Here is a 20,110-nt window from a genome sequence, read left to right as displayed (position 1 = left end):
TTCCTGTTTTCTGCATATGGCTAGCCAGTTTTCCCAACACCATTTATTAAATAGGGAATCCTTTCCCCATTGCTTATTTTTGTCAGGTTTGTCAAGGATCAAATGGTTTTAGATGTGTGGTGTTATTTCTGTGGCCTCTGTTCTGTTCCATTGGTCTAAGTATCTGTTTTGCTACCAGTACTATGCTGTTTTGGTTACTGTAAAATTATAGTTTGAAGTCAGGTAGTATGATGCCTCCAGCTTTGTTCTTTTTCCTTAGGATTGTCTTGGCCATACAAGCTCTTTTTTAGTTCCATATGAAATTTAAAGTAGTTTTTTTCTAATTCTGTGAAGAAAATCAATGGTAGCTTGATGGGAATAGCATTGAATTTATAAATTACTTGGGGCAATATGGCCATTTTCACTGTATCGATTCTTCCTATCCGTGAGCATGGAATTTTTTTCCATTTGTTTGTGTCTTCCATTTCCTTGAGTAGTGGATTATAGTTCTCCTTGAAGAGGTTCTTCACATCCCTTGTAAGTTGCATTCCTAGGTATTTTACTCTCTCTGTAGTAATTGTGAATGGGAGTTTGCTCATGATTTGGCTCTCTATTTGTCCATTACTGGTGTATAGGAATGCTTGTGATTTTTGCACATTGATTTTTATCCTGAGACTTTGCTGAAGTTGCTTATCAGCTTAAGGAGTTTTTGGGCTGAGATGGTGGGGTTTTCTAAATATACAATTATATCATCTGCAAACAGAGACAATTTGACGTCCTCTCTTCCTATTTGAATACCCCTTATTTCTTTCTGTTGTCTGATTTCCCTGGCCAGAACTTCCAATACTATGTTGAATAGGAGTGGTGCTACAGCCACACTACCCTGAATGTGCCTGATCTCATCTGATCTCAGAACTTTTCACAATTGAGCCTTAAATACAGGTTTAGAATCCATCTTCACACAGTGCTTCAGGGATCTACAACCAGGGTTGAAGGTGTAAGACAAATCCTTTTTGCCATCTCTATTAGAAAGACTGAAAGGCCACTTGCCAAGGATGTTGTAGAAGGAATTTAACCATCAGATGCATGTGTTGGTGGTGGAGAGAAGGTTGAGTTAAAAGATCATAATTCAATCCTAAAATTTTGTATGTGTGCAACAACATTCTTAACTCACAGAGCATAAGAACAGAAATGACCTCTTCTAACTGTCACATAGTTATTTGTCTGTCTGTGAATACTTGTGAAATACTTGTTATGTGCCAGGCAATTTTTTGAGATATTGAACTCATGCTGTGTCACATGGTGTGGTACTCATTATCAAGGCCCAAATCATCATGCTGTCTTCCCCCTGGGACCTTTTAGTCTTTTAGGGGAACTGAGATATCTGTATATATGCAAAGGACCTAGCATTACCAAGGAGTGGCATATCAAGTATTATATTCATAGAACAGGTGAGATGCAGAGAAGGGAGTGGACTGGTTATTAATTATAATAGTTGACATTTACTGAATTCTTAGGTACTTAACAGTGTTTATGGGCTTAACACATATTCACATTTAATGTGCAGCACAACCCTATGGAGGAGGCATCTTTATTACATTTCATAGAGGAAAGAATTGAGGCATGGTAAGGTAATTTGGCCAAGGTTATACAGCTAGTAGCTAGCAGAGCCAGGATTGTGAATCCAGATAGCCCACATCCAGCCTCACTCATTATTAGACTTGGATTTTGCTAGAAACTTGATGAAGGAAGGCAGATAGAAGCTGAGCCTCGAAGGATTAATGCGGCCTTCATTGCTGGAGCAGTGAAGAAGGGGGAAGCCATTTCTATTTCAGGCTTGCTTTTAAACTAGTTGTCAAAATGGATGAAAACACACACACAAACCAGGCAATTCTTCATGCCTTTGGTTCTCAATTTTCCTTAAAGGGGAACCTGTGAAAGAGAAAAATAAGAATGGAATTGGCCAGTATCTGAACTAGAATGGACTAATGATCAGAGGCTGCATTTCACCAGTATATTTTGAATTATGGTGGCTGTGGAGTGGCCCAGTGGTGATGTGGTAAAGTTGAACTCTTAGAGATGTCAGGAATACTTTATTTTAGTTGCAGAACTTGGAGTTTGGCAGGCTTGTGGTAGACTTCTCACTGCCCCAAGAGAGTGCCTTTCTTGGCTGCCTGTGGACAAAAGGGGAAAATGTTCATGCCATGGACAGTGCGGTACAGATATCCCAAGGTAGGAGATTTTTCATGGTCATGTAGAGGCTTCTGAATCATAGGTCTCCCTGGTATCCATAGTGGACATGTTTAACCAGCGATTTAAATCGAAGATGTGATACCACATATGAGCCAAGCAATACTGGCTGATCTATATAAGCAGCATTGTGTGGGGACTATTTGTAATTGTCACTTGCCTTGGAGGCTTACCTTTGAGATATTCATTGGCTTACTTCTGCCTGAGTCTACCCTCTATTCCTCCCTAAGATGCTCTGAAGCTTCCTGGGTGAAGCCGTGTCTAGTGGAGGTTTTCATAATCACTAAGCTCGGCTAAAAGCTTCTACTGGGACACTGACCATGTCACAAAGGCAGCTGGTGCTGGAGGCATCTGCATCTTTGACTTCCTCCTGGTGAATCTGCCATCAGCTGTGATTGGCTGATAAATGATCAGAAAAGGGTGGAATTGGGAGTGAAGACTTAGGTGGGAAATAACCCAGACAGAATCTTTCATTAGGAGCAAAGATGACCCCACTTAAAAGATAGCGGAGATCCCATACCTGTTCTTTAAATGATTCACTGTTATCTTCTTCAGTCTCTTCTAACAGTGCACTATTTTATACTCTTTAGATCCTTCTCCAAATGTTATTTCTCACCTTAACTTAAAGAACAAAATGAAAAGAATAATAAAAATATTTGTATTAAAAATTATTACACACACTATATTCTAGACACTGTCAAACCCCTGGGGTTATAGTACTAAACCAAGACACTTGGTCCCACCGAACAGCATATCAGATCGTTCTGTGACTATAAACATTGTTTTCTGTATATATCTATCTTTGTTTATAGATTGCTAAGCTTGTGAGTCACTTGCAAAGATTAATTTGATAAATACAAGTAACACTGTTTAAAATCCTTATACCATTATATTTGTCTTGGAAATTGCACTTTTAAGTGACCAGGTGTTTGACTGTTTCACCAGACAAATTGGAGACAATCTGATTGTTCCTGGAGGAGTGAAGACCATCGAAGCCAATGGGAAGATGGTGATCCCTGGAGGCATCGATGTCCATACTCACTTCCAGATGCCATATAAGGGAATGACCACAGTAGATGACTTCTTCCAAGGGACAAAGGCAGCCTTAGCAGGTGGCACCACCATGATCAGTAAGTCTTCGTATTTTACACACTCCTGTTTCTCAGAGCTGTGTGTTTAATGAACGTGTTACCTCCAGAACTCTCTTACTATCACTTGTATACTTGCCCCAGTTCAGTTTATAGATGTTCTGCCTGAGAAAAGCAGATTCAGCTGAGGAAATGGGCAGCTCCCCGTAACTACAGAGAGGAGATTCATGAGGCTCTTGGTCATGGCAACAGCTGCCCTCTTGTCTACCTTAGCAGCGGGTGCTGGCTCCTGCAATGAGGGGAGAATCAGGAAATAGCATCTCCGGGCTAGTAAGAGGTGAAAGTAGACTTAAAAAGTTGTGGATAGAAGATGAAATGTTATTTCAAAACTGCCCACTTGGGTCTGAGAAAGGAGGGCAGAGCAGCATGAATGGAGCTAAGGAGTATCATGGAGAGAGGGATTATGGAGAATTACATTTCTTGGAAATTTTGTGAACTTCAGTGGGTGAAGCTGTGTCTGGTGGAGGTTTTCAAAATCACTGAGCTTGGTTTAAAGCTTCTGTTGGGATGCTGGTCATGTCATAAAAGCAACTGGTGCTGGAGGCATCTACATCTTTGACTTCCAGTAGCATTTAGTGCTATCTGGTCTGCGCTGTATTTTGACCAATTCGTATCTTTAAAATTTGACAAGCTGTAGGAGTGGTTTCTCTTGTTTTTAATTTTTTTTTTTTTTTCTATTGCTTTTCCGAGAAAAAAAATCTAGGGAGTTGCATGCCATTGGATTACTGAACCAATAGCATTCCAGGGCAGTCCTTCTGTCCCAAAGGAATCCTGATGAATTGGGTCCCATCCCAGTGCTGGCCCCAAACTTGGTCAGGCAGAGAGCACTGTTTATTTTAACACCATATACATCCGCTGAGAGTGCAGGACAGCCTGAGCAGTAGAATTATCCACTGTCTTTTACTTCCTTTTGACAGGACAATGAGCAGGGTTCAGCTTTGGCTAGTTGGGTGTGGAGGCCCAGAAAAATTGCACCAAAGCCATAAAAGGTGCAATTCAGGGTTCAGTTCTCCAGCTGAAGGGTGGAAGCCTGCTGACTTCTCAGCAGCTGCCTGCAAGCAAAAGCCCTGGTGTTGCCCCAGACATTAGTGATGTAGCTCCATGCATTTGCTTTCCGATAAGTGCACTCAGGCTGCTTTTGATAGAAGACTACGGGAATGAGTGATCTTGGCTTGGCTTTCTGCCATCTGGGCAAGGAGTTGGACCTGTTTGGCATCCTTGAGATTTGTATTATGCTTGGCCATCTGCATTAGGGAAGTCAGATTCCCAGTGATGAGAGTGAACCGCAAAAGCAATTGTGTCCTTCATAAATAAATTAGGAAACCTAGAGATGCAAAAAGAAAATAAACCTCATAATCCCACATCGCTGTTAGAGTTTGGCTGTGTATCGTACACATTTTTAAAATCCTTTTTGGCAAAACTAGGATCACAGTATATGTACTATATTTTAACCTTTCATTTTTGCTAAATAATATGTCATGGATATCTTTGCATTCATTTCTATTCTACCCCAACATTTAAAGTGGATTCCTAGTCATCCATTTTATAAAGGATTTATGTATTTAACCTAACTTCCCTATTGTTAACAATTTCAATTGTTTCCAATTTTTCACTTAGATAAATAAGTAGCAAACATCCGTGGAACCAAAATTTTGTAAACAGCCTCATTTATTTCCCTAGGAATAATTCGTAGGTGTAGGAATAAATGTTGGGTTAAGGTTTGAAAAATGTCCAGGTTTTTTATGTATATTTCAAAATTGCTCTGTGGAAAGTTGTCCTTAGCTATACTTTGTCCTTACTTGTACTTTGCCTCAGCCGTTCAGGGGAATATGAAAGTGTAACTTTTGCCTTTTCTTCATCAACTATAGATGCCATTGTTTAAAAAAAAATGTATCCATGGTTGCAGAGTAGATTTGGGCCTCAAAGAAACCAGATTCTAGACAAGAAGTTTCCATGGAAATAAGATCTGCGGGCCCAGTATCAGGTTTATGTAACTGACACCAGCTTTGTCCTATAGCAGAGAGCCTCAATGTCTTGTGCCCTGACTTAGGTTTAAACCTCGCTTTCGCCCTTGGAAGAGAGTCTGACTTTTTTCACTAGCAGTGACCTCCCCACAGTACTAGTAAGAATGACACATAGTAGGCCCTCATTGATGGCTAACATTAATCAAGCACTTACCATGAGCCAAGCATTAGGTGAAGGATGTTATGTGCATTTTTCCCATTTAATCTTATAAATTCAGAAGAAAGGCACTAGTAACACCCTGTCTCCCACCCTACTTGGCACCAACTGAAAGGAAAGAAAACTGAGGTTTAGGAAAGCTAGTAATTTGTTCCAAATCACATAGCTTTGTGACATTTAAGTGATCAGCATTCTTGAAACTACCAGGGAACCCCTTCAAAAGTTAATTCCATGCTCAGGAAATAGAGATTCTGCAGTCACAGCTAAGCAAGCAGGAGCAGGCCTGGGCAGAGGGGAATAAAGGCTGTGTCTGAGAGTGACTCATCTGGGGTCTCTGTCATTCAGTTGACCATGTGGTGCCTGAGCCTGAGTCCAGCCTGACTGAGGCCTATGAGAAATGGAGAGAGTGGGCTGATGGGAAGAGCTGCTGTGACTATGCCCTGCATGTGGACATAACCCACTGGAATGACAGCGTCAAGCAGGAAGTGCAGAACCTCATCAAGGACAAAGGTGAGCCCAAACATGCTGTCCTCCCTCCTCTCTTAGCTTCTTCTTGCCGGTCCTTCCAACACTATCTACTCGCTCAGTCACTGTCTTTTACTTGGAGCCTGGAACCTTGAGCATGAGCACTGGATGTAGGGATAGTACAATGTTCCAGGCACTTTATTTACTTCTTACAGGATCCCTGTGAGATAGTGATTCTTCTCCCCACTTTGCAGACGGAGAAACTGAGGCTTAGAATAAGCAGCCCAAGATCATAGCATTAGTTAGCAGTAGATGTATTCAAATTCTATGCTCTTCACCTCCATGCAATATTGCCCATTCTGTAGAGGAAGAAACTGAGGTTGGGAGAGGTTAACTGATCTTACATAAGGTTTTATGGCTAGTATGACCTATGAGATTAGGGATTTTTAACCTGTATCATTTTTACTGTAGAGATCAAACCCTTACTATCATATAACAATGGCATCCTTAGAAAAGGCTAAGGCATTTCCAGGAGCAAGGATGTGCTGGTACTCTGGCTGGGAGCTTAGGGTGTGAAAACATGTTCATGCATATGTATATGTGTTTCTGTGTGTGCGCCAGGGTGTGTCCTCTCAGTGAGTACATGATTTAGGTTCTGCTGTCTTCTTAGATTCCTCTATTCTCTGCTGCTTTTTGATCATCAGATATTGCAAACCCCTCCCCGCCACATACAGGCACACATAGGCACCATGTGCTCAGCATTGTAAGGCGGCCGGGGAGTCTTAGAGAAGTGTAAGTAATGGCCTCTGCTGAACACCCAAGGCAAAAGAAAACAGGCTCATGAAGAACAACAGAATAAATGTCATGGGGTGCAAGAACCGTTACCAAAGGAGTAGTCTAGACACAAATGGTAGGAGTCCAGTGGAAGAGTGCGCCCTGGGATGGCAGGGAAAGGATGACCCCTCAGAGGATGATATTCTCTTTCCATCCCCCTCCTTACCCCACAAGCCCTGCAAAATTGTTGGTGACACAGAATGTGAGATTAACTCCTTCTTTCTGTATTTGCGTTTACATCGGGCATCTCAACTGGGGTAGAAAATTGAATCACTTTAACACTCACTTCTTTATCAAAGAGCCTGCATCTTCCAAGGATAATGTAGAGACTTTTGGGAAGGGTAGTGTTTGGGAAGACTGCCCTGAGTTGAACCACTCTGAGTAGGGAAGTTCTCAAATTACAACCCACTTTTGGCCCAGAACGCTGTGGGCTGAGAGGGCCCTAATGGTTAGAGACCAAAATTATCCCCCTTTCCTCAAAATGATTCTCAGTTCCCCAGTCCCACCTATTTCTGTAAATCACTGTATTAGTAGTTTATTTGGGGTGAGATCTAAATAGATCTTTACACATAAACCTTACAATTTAATTTTTTTTTTTTTTTGGAGACGGAGTCTGGCTCTGTCACCCAGGCTGGAGTGCAGTGGCACGATCTCCACTCACTGCAAGCTCCATCTCCCCGGTTCACGCCATTCTCCTGCCTCAGCCTCCCGAATAGCTGGGACTACAGGCACCTGCCACCGCGCCCGGCTAATTTTTTGTAGTTTTAGTAGAGATGGGGCTTCACCGTGTTAGCCAGGATGGTCTCGAGCTCTTGACCTTGTGATCCACCTGCCTCGGCCTCCCAAAGTGCTGGGATTACGGGCATGAACCACCACGCCCAGCCACAACTTAAGATATTTAAGCACAAGGTAAAACCTGCCCATTAGTTCCCTAAGGGTTGGGTCTGTATCTTAGTTCTCCTCTCTGATCCAACACCCTGCACAGTAAAATGAACTGATCCCAGGAGATCCATTAATTGGAAACCAAATATGTGCCAAGCCTGGTGCTAAGAGCTCTTTATGTATTGTCTCCTTTAATATTCACAACCACTTTATGAAGTAGGGTATTGTTATTTTTCCATTTAACAGGTGAGAAAACCAAGGTCCAGAGAGGTTAAGTATCCCAAGGTCACCGAACTAGTATGTGGTGGATTTCAATGGTGCAGCTCCCAGGGTATGAACACAACTGGTGTGCTAGAGTGATTCTTAATGCCACCTACTACTACCTTGAGCAATACCAAAGTTTATTGACCTTCTGGGATAGGGGATGCTGGACAGGGGAGGTTAGAAAGAGGCACAGAAGAAGAGACCATTGTGCTATGACATCTGTTAGGAATTGTTGATTTTATGGGGCAGGGGTGGGCAGGGCAGAATGCTTTTGAAGAATATAAATATCTGCTTTATGTTGGACAGGAGCCCGGGTAATGCAGCTGGATCTCATGGTCAATGGAAGTGGGAGCAAAGGACGGAGGACAGTCATGATAACGTTGTCTTTCTCTTGTTTTTCCTCTCGTCCCTCTTTTGCAGGGGTTAACTCCTTCATGGTTTATATGGCTTATAAGGATTTGTATCAAGTATCTAACACAGAGGTAACAACCCATTTGCTATGTGGTTTGGGGTATCTGGATGGGTTTCCTATTGTTGCTGATGACCTTGGCCCTTGTAACATGAATCACTGTGGTCACTGTGGGAGACCACTGGGCCAGAATGCTTCTTGAAGCCTTTGCAGTCCACATTACATTTTAAATAAGGTAACGGGCAGGGTTCATGGCAAGACAGACAGGGAGCTAGAGTTTCCACTGGCAGCAGCTTTCTTAAACGGAAGAGGAGGAACATGCCTAAATTTCCATCTACCAAACAAGCTCCAAATCCCTCATAAGCCCAGTGAAAGCGTGAGGCTCTTCACCTGCAGGACCAGAAGGGCTGATTGGAATAATCCTATTGCCTTGCCTCTGACTCTCCCACTAAGAAATTCATGACATGCATTTGCTTTAGATAGAGGCTAAGTTTTCAGAGGAAATACAAGAAATGAATTCCCATGCCTCCTGCTTAGAGGTGAAGGTATGTCTACCTTCACAGGTTAAGGGATAAGGGTTTTAGTTTTTTGTGTTTGTTTCTGGCCGGGCTGTAGAGCTTTTCTGGAGCATTTGTTGAGAAGAATTCTGAGGCTGTCTCTCAGCTCAGTGGGAAAACAATTCCATTAAAATTGGGTGCTAGAGGCAGAGGAGAGGAGTTGGTAGTACTTTGTTATGTATTTGCTCTACCTGTCTAGGGAACATGGTAGGTTCTTTATATAGTCACAGTTTCCTAGGATTTCTTTGGACTAGCCCTCCTCTTTGGTCATGCCTATATAATCTATATTTCTGCCCTAGTGACTTATTTCCTCTGCTTTATCCCATTTGTTTTAGCTTGGGCTCTGGTAATTGGCCCTTCTGTGGGGTTGCTAAAAGTGCTTGCAAGAGTGACAAAGACTCGTTTCTATTTCAGCTCTATGAGATCTTCACCTGCCTGGGAGAGCTGGGGGCCATTGCTCAAGTTCATGCTGAGAATGGGGATATCATTGCCCAGGTAACACCGTGCAGCTCCCTGGAGCGTGCTTTGGGTCTGCATCCCATTTGTTTCTTCATTTCTTCCGTGCTGCTTGAGCTCTCAATATGTGCACGACACCATCATAAGTACCTTGCTAAAGACAGAACCTGCTCCAAAGTACCTCAGAATCTAGGTGGAGGAAATAAAAGAGAGGGGAATGTAGACAAGTAATGAAACTAGAAGATGCGTTAAAACAGAAAGAGGGCTGGCCATTCTTGGAGAATCAGAAAAGGCATCCTGGAAGAGGAGGAGGATTTCAAATTGGACCATTTAGTGGGAGAGCATTTGCTGATTCTCTTCTGAAAATGTCTCAAAGCTACAAGACATTCTCTGTCATAAAGAAAGACCGTAAGGCAGCATTTCTCAGGAGCCAGAGATTGGATCCAAGTCTGTGGAACTCACAGCCTTAGATAATAGAGAATTTAGGTCTCATGAGGAGCAAATTTAGGTCTTGTGAGGAGCAAACATCTCACTGGATTCCTAGAAATCATATTGAGAAACTTGAGGAATGAGTGATGAAAGTGAGGGCCCCAGCGCCCAAATTGATCATTTGTAAGGAAGCAGGAAGCAGTTATCTCTCCATCTCCTGGGCTGCTTAATGGAATAGATGGACAGATGTGTCTTAGGAAGGGTTTTGTTTATCTCAGAAAACATCTCAAGATTGGCCTTTGCTAGGAGGAGACAGCCAGAAAAAAAAAAGAGTGAGCTTTCTTCATCCATTTGATAATGTTGGCAACAAGAAACCATTATTCATTCCCTCAAAGAGTGTTTCCTGAGCACTTTGGGCCAGGCAGTAGCTATTGAAGTGAGCCAAAACAGATGCATTCCATAGCTCACTAATACTTGGGCTGTGCTTTTATTTTAGAAGTTGTCCAGAACTTGGTAACTGTGGTCGGCAGGGGTGTGGGAACAATGTCTAGGCCTCCCCTCATCTCGGACCATTAGTTTCCTGATAGCAGGTGCCATTTGGTGAGCACTGACTACTGTGTGCCAGGAACTGGTAAATTTTCTGGTATATTCTCATTTGATTTTCTCCCAAACCTTTAAAGATGCTATCTTCCTCCCTGTTTTATACATGAGACCATCCAGGCTCAGAAGGATTAGATCACTGGCCCAAGGATCAGAGCAAATAACTAGGAAAACCAAATCTTTGCCCCTAAGAGGATGTGCCTCAGTGGGTATCTTTACCCAGAGGTGGCATATCTGGGATCCCTTGCGTCTCAAGCCCAGCTGCAGGCTTGTGGGCAGGCAGCACCCCAGCCATGCAGGGCTCCATCTGTTGTGATTTCAGACTCTCCATGTTGTCCTGCTGGTGGGGGAAGTGAGGTAAGTGTACAGTTTCCTCTCACTGAGACCAAGGAGGCTAATTAGTCAGGACCCTGACAGCACTTTCGCCCACGTCCACCACACACCCAGCGATAATGAAATCATTTTCTGTAGAGAGTCCAAATGCCTTGGTCCTGTGGGAGGCAACCCAGTGGTATTAGAACTGTATTCCTCCCTTTATCCAAGTCTTCAGAGCAGCAGCCAGAGGTCCCAGCCCTTCTCTCAGCTGCCCTGGAAACCAAACTCTCTGGCACTTAATTCCAGCCCCTGTGGAGGCAGATGGACTTCAACCCAAAGTCTCTGTTGTCAGTTTCTTTCCTCTTGTGAATCCTTAGCGTGGAACTTTCTCTAGTTTCCCCTCCCACTACTATTTCCCTACTTTGGGAAGATACGTCAGGAAAAGAGTAGGGGCATTTTTCCATTTGGATGAGTTTCTTGTGTGTGTTTATTAAATTCAGCTTGAGCTGAAAGATCTTTATCACATTGTTTAAATGAAGGCAGCTGCTATACTCAGAATTTCTTGCTGCACTTATTCAAAAGCGAATATCTGAGAGAGAAATCTTTGCCTTTGGATACAAACAAGGATGATTTTCAAGAATTTCAAGTTGGCAAAACAGTCTGAGAGGACAGCATCTTTAGCCATTCATTTAACAAATATTCGCTGAGCGCCTACTATGCGCCAAGCCTTGGAGAGGGAAGATGAAAAAGACAGGGTTCCTTTCCTTATGGACTAAGCTACAGTTGTGTCGTGACCCAAACTGTGATGTAACTGTAGCTGTGATGAATGCCACAACAAGCTTACTGCTATCCCCATGTAAGGTAGCATCGATGCGGCTTTACTGCCATTCTTAATCTCCCACCTATAGGGACATCATGGCTTCAGAATAGAACTTCCTAGCCTGAACAGTGCATTAGAATCACCAAATTTTTCTAATTCCAGGTATTCGGGAATTAGGAAAAGTCAGTAGCAGAGTTCAGGCAAGTGTATTTTGAAAATAATCCCCTGGTGATTTAAATGTGCTTGGAAGCCACCACTTGAGCTTAGCTTTGTCCTGTGCATTATCCTGGTGCACTCAAACAAGACAGAAGCATAAATGTCACCTAAGACAGAGATTCTTTAGTTGGAGACCTTAACCCTTGTGCGACTGGAGGCAATTTAGAGTAGAAACTCACTAGACTTTGGAAGAAATTTAATTCAGTTCAAGTTTCAATAAGTGAAAATGGTAAGAATGAAAAGTGGAGGTGCTTTTCTAGAAAAATAAGCCTCTAACCTTTCTTTGTATTCTGTAGAGCTGGAGATAGTGACGATTTCACTTCTCATGGTTGCTTATAGTATGTGCATTTTCCTTTCTACTCCTCTTTTAGAAATTTCTATTACTAAAAACAAAAAACAGAAGGTTCTTTTCCAGGTGGTAAGAATCCTTAACCTTTTTAAATGCCTCATAGTTTCAAAGTGAGACAAGGCTTGTTGCTTTGACCATCTTTCCTATGTGTCTCACACATTACCAGAGTACTCCCAGGTCACTAGGCCAGGCCTGCTGGTGCAAGGTTCATAGGAACCAGTCTTAATAATTTCAGAGTGAATGCCAGTAATGCTGAAGGAATGGTGGCTTGGGATTTCTGCCAGTTCCAGTCAGTCCATGCGTGTGTGTGCTCACTGTCCAGCTACCTGCTTCTTCCAGAAAGAGGCTAGAAGTCCGAGGAATGTAGCCATCAGCCACAAGGGACATGCACTTCTTCTGCCATGTCCACAACTTGGTTAAACAGAATTTCACCAAGACACTAACTCAGAAAATGCTGTTTGGAGGCACTATTTTGTTTGGTTAAATTTTGAATCCATTCATTTAAGCCATAGATTTAAAACATCAAAACTCCTGAGTGGTTTATTAAAACATGCATTACTAGGATTCAACCTCACATCTTCTGATGTGGTAGGCTAGGATGAGCGAGAAATCTGCATTTCTACAAAAACAATTCAGGCGATTCTGATGTAAGTGATGAGTGGCTCACACTTTGGGAAACATAGCAGTAAATTGTAAGCCCCGTGAGGTCAGGGGCTGCATTGCTTTAATGCAGGTACTTACCCAGAGCCTAGCAGGAAGCAGATGCCCAGTACATTTTGTTGAGTGAAATGGTTTAAAGAGCGTGAGTGAATAAACAAATGAGATAAGCAAGTGTAGTTTCAGAGGCAGCTGAGACTGAGAGAGATGAAGAATAAGTGACCTGGTATGATTCTTGATGGGCAGAATAGACAAAAAATAGTCTTAACAGACAACTGTCTTTCTTTCAGTAAAAACAAATCACCCTTGAATGTTTTTTTCCTCCTTTTAGTTGAGTCTACCATCTATTGCAACTCCAAATATAGGATTAATACATCTGTTCAACATATACATATTTCTTCTTTAGATCTTTAGATCAGAACATACCAGTGTAATTTTTCTGAATCTCACTTGAGCTTATTGAAGAACTATTTCCTTTTTTCATTTCAGGAGCAAACCCGCATGTTGGAAATGGGGATAACTGGCCCAGAAGGCCATGTACTGAGCAGGCCAGAGGAGGTAAGTTACAGGGGATGAAGGTGCACACACAACGCATGAATAAACATTGTTAAAAGGCGATGAGAATCTGAGTACCAGGTTGCAGTATTGGAACATTTCTTCCAAAGACCACTTCTGATTGACCCTAGCTCAAGAGCCCGTGAGAAAATTAGAAAGGAATGTAAGAGATGTGCTTATTTCTGACCCCTAATCTCTCTAAAGATAACACAAGTTGGAGTGTCCTTCAGAGCTATTCAGGAGTGTTAAATTTCTGATCCCTTTCTTAAGGAAATCTCAGTGTGAATCTCATAGACATTTCCACTTATTCCCTTATTTCATTTTGAGTCCTGTAAAATACTGGCCATATAAATAAGAGGTTGAATGGACTTTTTTATATACATTATACTCATCAATTTGTATAACATGATGATTGTGTCCAGGTATGGAAGTTTCTCTTATATAAAATGAATGATTATTTATGTCTGTGCTTAGCAGCCAAATAACAAAACAAAGGTGACTAGAGGCTGGTTCCATGTCTCCGAGATGTCAGCAGCTTCACCTGCTGGCATGGAGCACAGAGCTGGGAATTGGCTGCCCATGTACCTGAAAGCACATTGGCTTTGGAAGGGCAGCCTGGGTCTAGCACCTGGAGCAAAGTCAAGGCCCTCCATATCAGTGAAGCAAATCCTGTTTCTGTCCTGTCATTCCAAACCCTACAACAGGGAGAAGAAGGAATCATAACCAGAAATGACTGCATTCCCATATCCCATCTCTTTTAGAGTCTTATTTAAAAGATAAATAGAACACACATAGACAAAAATGTTTCTATCCTAAGGAGGCAATGAATTTTCACAAACCGGATATACTTGTGTAACTAGCACCCAAAGAAGGAAACAGATTATCAGCACCTCAGAAACTCCTTTGTGTCTAGTGATACTTTTATTGCCATTTAAATAATTTATAATTTTGTTATTAGGGTTCCAGTCACATACAGCATCCCTGAAGTCTGTCTCCTTGATAACACCTGGTGTAGGTCACTTCTATGGAGTGCGTACATCTAGTATGTGCTGATAGCTTACGTTATCTCAGTTCTCGCTACTGCTGCCCTGTGTGGTCGCCATTGATGCACAGGTAAAGAAGCTGAAGCTCAGAGGGGTTAAGCCCCTGGCTGATCACACTTGAAGAACTGGAAAATGGTTTACTCATCATGAAGAGACCGGAGTGATCAGCATTGTTTCTGAAGCTTTTCTTAAATGCTGGTCACTGTGGAGATGTGCTGGCAAGATGGATTTCCAGCAGCAGCCAGGGGATTTCAGAGAAAAGTCTATTTTTGTTCCTTGGTTTGTTTTTTCAACCTCCCCTTAGCCCTACCACCCCACCCTCCTCCTTATTCCTGTCTCCTTTTTAGTAAAAAAGCCTCTCAGCCGCAAATCTCTACAGCCGTGGAAGGCCTTTTGGTGAAGTTGGAGGGTGATGTAACCTTCCAAAGATAGTCATGTTGTCAAAGTGCTGAGAAACCTGTAGTGTTTGGGAGGAATGAGATCAAAGGGACCAGGACAGAGGTCCTGGGGGAGCTGAAGTGGTCAGCATGGGTGTGAAGGGGAAGGAGTGAGCATAGGAGGAGCCAGACCCTCTTCAATTCAAGCACACCCAGACACCATCTCAAGTGATGCTGTTCAGAGAGCTGGGACCCCAGGCACAGAGACAGCTGCTCCAGAATACAAAATTCTGGGTGCTTCAGGAAGGTGTCCACATTTGCCTATGGCCAGGGGCCTGCAAGGTCCCATCCACATGGAATAAAGTGCAGCTTGGGGGAGGCCAGCTCAGCCAGCCAAGTTCTTAGAGTCTGTCTGCTGAGCTACACCCACTATGGGCAGTGACTGGTTTGCATTATACAACCATTGGGCATCTGCAAGCTATTTTTGGTATTTTTTTTTAAGTTTTGGGCTCCACAGGCTAACCAGAATGTCATATCCATAAAAAAAGGAACTGTTGCCAATTGAATGGAAAAATGTCAAAGTCTTTGCTGTGTGCTGAATTGGACTAACTCACACCAATTGAGAGCAGACCACTTGAGAGCAACACAGACCCTCAACTGGTTAGAAAATATTATCAATAATCATGTCAGTACCAAACCCTCAAGAGGCACTTACCTTGTTCTCCCATTAGGAATGGGCTAACTGCTTTACAAGGATTAACTCATTTAATTCTCATCACAGCCCAACATGTCAAACCCTATTATCCTCAATTCACAGACAAGGAAACTAAGGCTTTGGGAGGTTGTGTAATGTACCTGAGGTCACCTAGCTTATAAGTGCCAGAACCAGGACTCAGAACCGGGCCATCTGAAAGAGTCTCAGCTCTCAGATCTTGCTTTGTTAATAAAGTATGGGAAAACTTCTTATTTCTTACTTAATAAATGCCACTGGGTTGGTTAGCTTATTTGAGAACATGAATTCTACATGAGGATAAGATGGGAGAGATCAATAATAAAAGAAGTCTTTGTGTTGAGAAACCTGGGAATTATTTTTGTAAGAAATGCCTCCTAGAATTAACCCTTTGCTGACCACTTACTGCTGCAGGAAAGGATTTGAGGAGCCAGGATGCCTAACTGTCTTGGCTGTTATTTTAGACATAATGGTTTGCTGTTGTGTCTTCCCAGAGATTCTGTCCTGAGAAGATTGAGGAGCAAAGGCTTTCATTCAGATGTCACCTTTGTGATAACCACAGAGGCTAAGGAAAAAGTACTTACCCTCTGCCAGGCATTGCTCTCAGATGACAATGCTGTGCTATACTATTTTACTAGTGAGGGACAGAGGCACTGGGAAGCTGAGTAAAGTGACACAGTTAGGAAGTGGTAGATCTGAGATGTGGATATAGGCTCTCTAGTTCCAGATCCTGCCAAAATTATCCATAACCTCTGTGCAGCACTGCATCCTCACAGTTCGTGGAGGTGGGAGCCACCAGTTTGAGAGGTTCCTGTTTCTATTGACTCCTGGAGACTTTTTCTTGCAGCTGGAAGCTGAGGCTGTGTTCCGTGCCATCACCATTGCCAGCCAAACCAATTGCCCTCTCTACGTCACAAAGGTCATGAGCAAGAGTGCAGCTGACCTCATCTCACAAGCCAGGAAAAAAGGTGATTTGTGTTTCCAAGATCTCGGAGCCCCTGATGGCACTGCGTGGTTCCTTCCCTCTCTGGTTGTCCTGTGTAATATATATGGTGCCTACTTTGCTCATTGCCTTGCTCCCTAGGAAGCCCCTCTCCACATCCTGTGTGGATGGGAGGATCCTGGGATTTCTCCCACTTGGCATGTAAGTAAACTGAGGCTCAGGAAGGTTAGGTGAGTTGTCCAAGATGACACAGCTTGAATCAGTTTTTCTGAGACTTTGTGCATCTTCCTTCTCCCCTTGATCTTTGATTTTCAGTTCACCTTGTCTGAGTTTTATAAATGGACTTATCAGTCAGGATTAAATTGGGTGCAAAATTCAAAGATCCTGCTCAAACTGGCTTAAACAAGCACAAGTAAATAACCGATTATAGGTGTTTCAGGTATGGCTAGATTGAGGGGCCTTAACATTGGTATTAGGGGTTTGTCATGCGTACTCCTTTCTTGGCTGTCTTTCTTCTGGTTTATGTTCAGTATGAACAGTCACAGAATAGATGCTGAGAGGCACCTGTTGTCCTCAATTTTTGGTGGAGAGCATGATAGGAAAGTAAAATATACCTTTTCCAGCAGGTCAAGCAAAAGTCCCCAGGAGCTCTGTGACTGGCCTGGCTTAGGTCATGTGTTCATCCCTGGACCAGTAAACACCCCGGGGATGGTATCTGGCCAGGATTGAGGCCACAGTGCAGATGCAGGTCACACATCCTGAGCCACTGAGACTAGCACAGGTTATTTTAGAGAAGGGGTTGAGTGGATCTCCAAAGCATGTGGACCATCATGGCCTTCACGACCCTGGCTCTGTCCCTGTTGCCTGTTGACTTCTGCTTCTTTGCTCCACTGGTGTTAACTTGGGATTCCCTTGCTTGTCTTGTGCTTAGCTAAAGTTTTCAGAGCTTTCTTTTCTGTTTCGGTTCTCATCCTCAGTGTCAGACTCGTGGGGTCCGTTGTGAGGCTGAGTAAGTGACGAGTGCAGGTGAGAAGCTGCACATGTGCAGCTCTGCATTGGGTTGTGAGAGGATTTACCAGGCCCGGTGATGTGGTTGCTACCACTGCATGCCAGTGGCCATTCTGGTAGTGGAGAGGCCCAAGATGCGTGATTCATCTACAAAACTGGCCTGTGAAACTCCACGTGTGAGTGACTGTGGTAGCTAAAAATAGTCTCAGCTGACGCTGATGGCTGAGTGTTCAGCTGCCTGGCCTTCTGGCACAGGGTGACCCTGTTTTTCTTGCGAGAGGGGAGGCTTTCACATTGTCTAGACACCCTTCCTAGTTGACAGATTCTGGGGCACCTCCTTCCTTCCTCTGTTCTCTGTAGGCCTGCTGTTTTCTCCTTAGCTTTTAGAAGTCTCAACTGACATGGCGTGGTTGTTCCACTGGCTATGAGTCACTGAGCGAGAACCAGGAAAGCTGCCCAGTGCTCCTCACTCATTCTTGGAGAAAAGCAAAAAAAGAAAAAGAAGACATGTGTAGGAACTCCCTTCTGCCCTCACCCAGTGCCACACACACACCCCTGCCAACCGTGACCCCCCACCACCCTCATGCCCTCTGCTGAGGCTGCATTCTGACCGGGACCATTCTCCGGGTGACCTGGGGGCCGCTCAGGACAGAGTGTTTTAGTTATATGCTGGTCTCATTTCAAACTTCATGGAGAAAAATCCTAACCCTGAGCCTTTTGGCTCATAATTCTTTGGCGAGCAGAACTAGTACAGCTGTGTCTCCAGGGTGGAATGGGGGTGTTAGTTCAGGGATGAAAAACTGGCTGCTGAGATTGAAGTCAGTAAACATCTCATGGACCGTCATTCTCAGGGAAACACTCAAGAGCATTCTGAGCAGGACAAAGTGTAGCAGGGTTTGCGCTTCCCTCCTGAGCAGGATATGGTTGAAGTCTCAGTGTGTTTAGTCATCAATCATCAGGGCTCTTTAACTGTATGGCTGCTCAGAATTAATATTAGAAAGCTACAATTTAATGAGGAACAACTATGTGCCCTGTACTGAGATAAACAGTTTAATTTTTTTTTTATTATGTAGAATTCTCAAAGAACTCTGAGAAATAGGCATTTCTCAGAAATGCCCTTTTTCAGATGAAATTGCAGCACAACTTGTCCAGAATCTACCAGATGGGAGAACTGGTATTCAAACTAGTTGTAATTACTGTCTTAGCTTCTTGTACTCTTCCATGCTAAACATAGTCCAGAGGGAGATTTCTTCCACTTTTAAAATTCTGTTTCTTTCAATAGTAGTTGAGTGCTTGCTGTGACTTTCATTTCTTCATATCTTTATGGTCCTGTATCCTTTAGTGTGTAAGTATTTTTGGAGAGCCCTTGAATTCTCATCACATGGATTTTTTTTACTCTTACCCCGAAAAGCAGGGCTGTCCTATGTGAATCATTGCCATAGCTTCCTTCTTTTGCCCATGGCAGACATTACTAATTAATCATGAGTCTTTTCTACTGAGACCAGAAACATTATTAGAATTCTTCCCTTCATGGAATTCTAGGCAACCATTACCAATTGAACAGAGCTGAAACAAGGCAGAACCTATTTGTAATCCTGGCCATAGAGTGCAGACTTATGGAGAATTTCACTGTGGAAGATGGAGGACCAAAGTTAAAGAAGTGCAGGGCTGTATAGGGTAGCTTTGGCCCCAGATTTTGGCATAGAGAAACTTGGTACCAACCACCTAGCTATGAGCTAGCATTTGCTTTCTATATATTTCTATATGTATATATTTTTATATATTTATTTTAAAGTTTTATATATTTTAAATTTAATTTTTATTTTAAATTTTTATATATTTATTTTATATATTTCTATATTCTATATTTTCTATGCTTTCTATATTCCTTCTTCTTAAAGAAGCTAAACAGCTTAGATCAGTGTATATTCCAATAGCCTTTATCCCCTCTCCATGGTTTGGGTAGTTAAGCCCCTAATTTTTGAGGCAGAATCCAAGAAGCTAGTCTCATGTTTGATGTGCCCTAGGTTATTGGGTGACTTTTAGCAAGTCATCATGTTAGGAGTAACAAACATGATAAAAAAAAAAAAAATCATGAGACTCTCTAATCCACAGGAATGGATTTTACTTTATGGAACCAAAGCATATCATTATAATGGGAGGATCTAGCAATTTCCAGTGGTGGGGGCACATTTGGGACTTTGGGCCCCTACTGTGGGAAGGAGTAACAGCTAAAGAAAGCGATATTTACCAAGCATCCTCTAGGTGCCAGATGCTTCACATATGCCTTTCATTTTCACAAGCCTAAGAAGTAGCCATCATCTCGTTTCATCAATTTCAGAATATATCTATTTCAGCCTTGGTATACATGTAACCCATTACTAGAGCAAGAACTGGAGCATTTTAGTGTCTCTGAAATGAGGATGAATCTTAAAATCAATATGTATATTTTATTTTATTTTTCCTCAAATTTTAATTTGCCTCAAAATTTGAGAATTAACACTGCATCTAACAACCAATTGCTTCTTTTAATCTAGGGAATACAAACTTGGTCACATTTAGCAGATGGGAAAGCAGGGGCTTAGAAAAGGTGGGAACATGGACTTGAACCCAGGTCTGTCTGACTGTGAGACACAGTCCTGG

The 20,110-nt window shown here is 42.7% G+C and overlaps 1 protein-coding gene across 3 annotated transcripts in view; it reads left to right on the top strand.

Annotated features, from left to right (window-relative positions):
* Positions 1 to 20,110, top strand: part of DPYSL3 (dihydropyrimidinase like 3) — a 114,832-nt gene that overhangs the window by 83,087 nt on the left and 11,635 nt on the right. For all 3 annotated transcript variants that reach the window (XM_009209335.3, XM_003900312.5, XM_003900311.3), the window contains exons 3-8: positions 3,175 to 3,359; positions 5,904 to 6,068; positions 8,424 to 8,485; positions 9,384 to 9,464; positions 13,301 to 13,369; positions 16,364 to 16,484. In XM_009209335.3, the coding sequence (XP_009207599.1) occupies positions 3,175 to 3,359; positions 5,904 to 6,068; positions 8,424 to 8,485; positions 9,384 to 9,464; positions 13,301 to 13,369; positions 16,364 to 16,484 (683 nt within the window). The remainder of the gene's footprint in view (positions 1 to 3,174; positions 3,360 to 5,903; positions 6,069 to 8,423; positions 8,486 to 9,383; positions 9,465 to 13,300; positions 13,370 to 16,363; positions 16,485 to 20,110) is intronic.

Source organism: Papio anubis, chromosome 5 (genome assembly GCF_008728515.1).
Source record: "Papio anubis isolate 15944 chromosome 5, Panubis1.0, whole genome shotgun sequence".
Lineage (NCBI taxonomy): Eukaryota > Metazoa > Chordata > Mammalia > Primates > Cercopithecidae > Papio > Papio anubis.
Note: the sequence above shows the minus strand (reverse complement) of the source record. Positions and strands in the feature narration are given on the sequence as shown.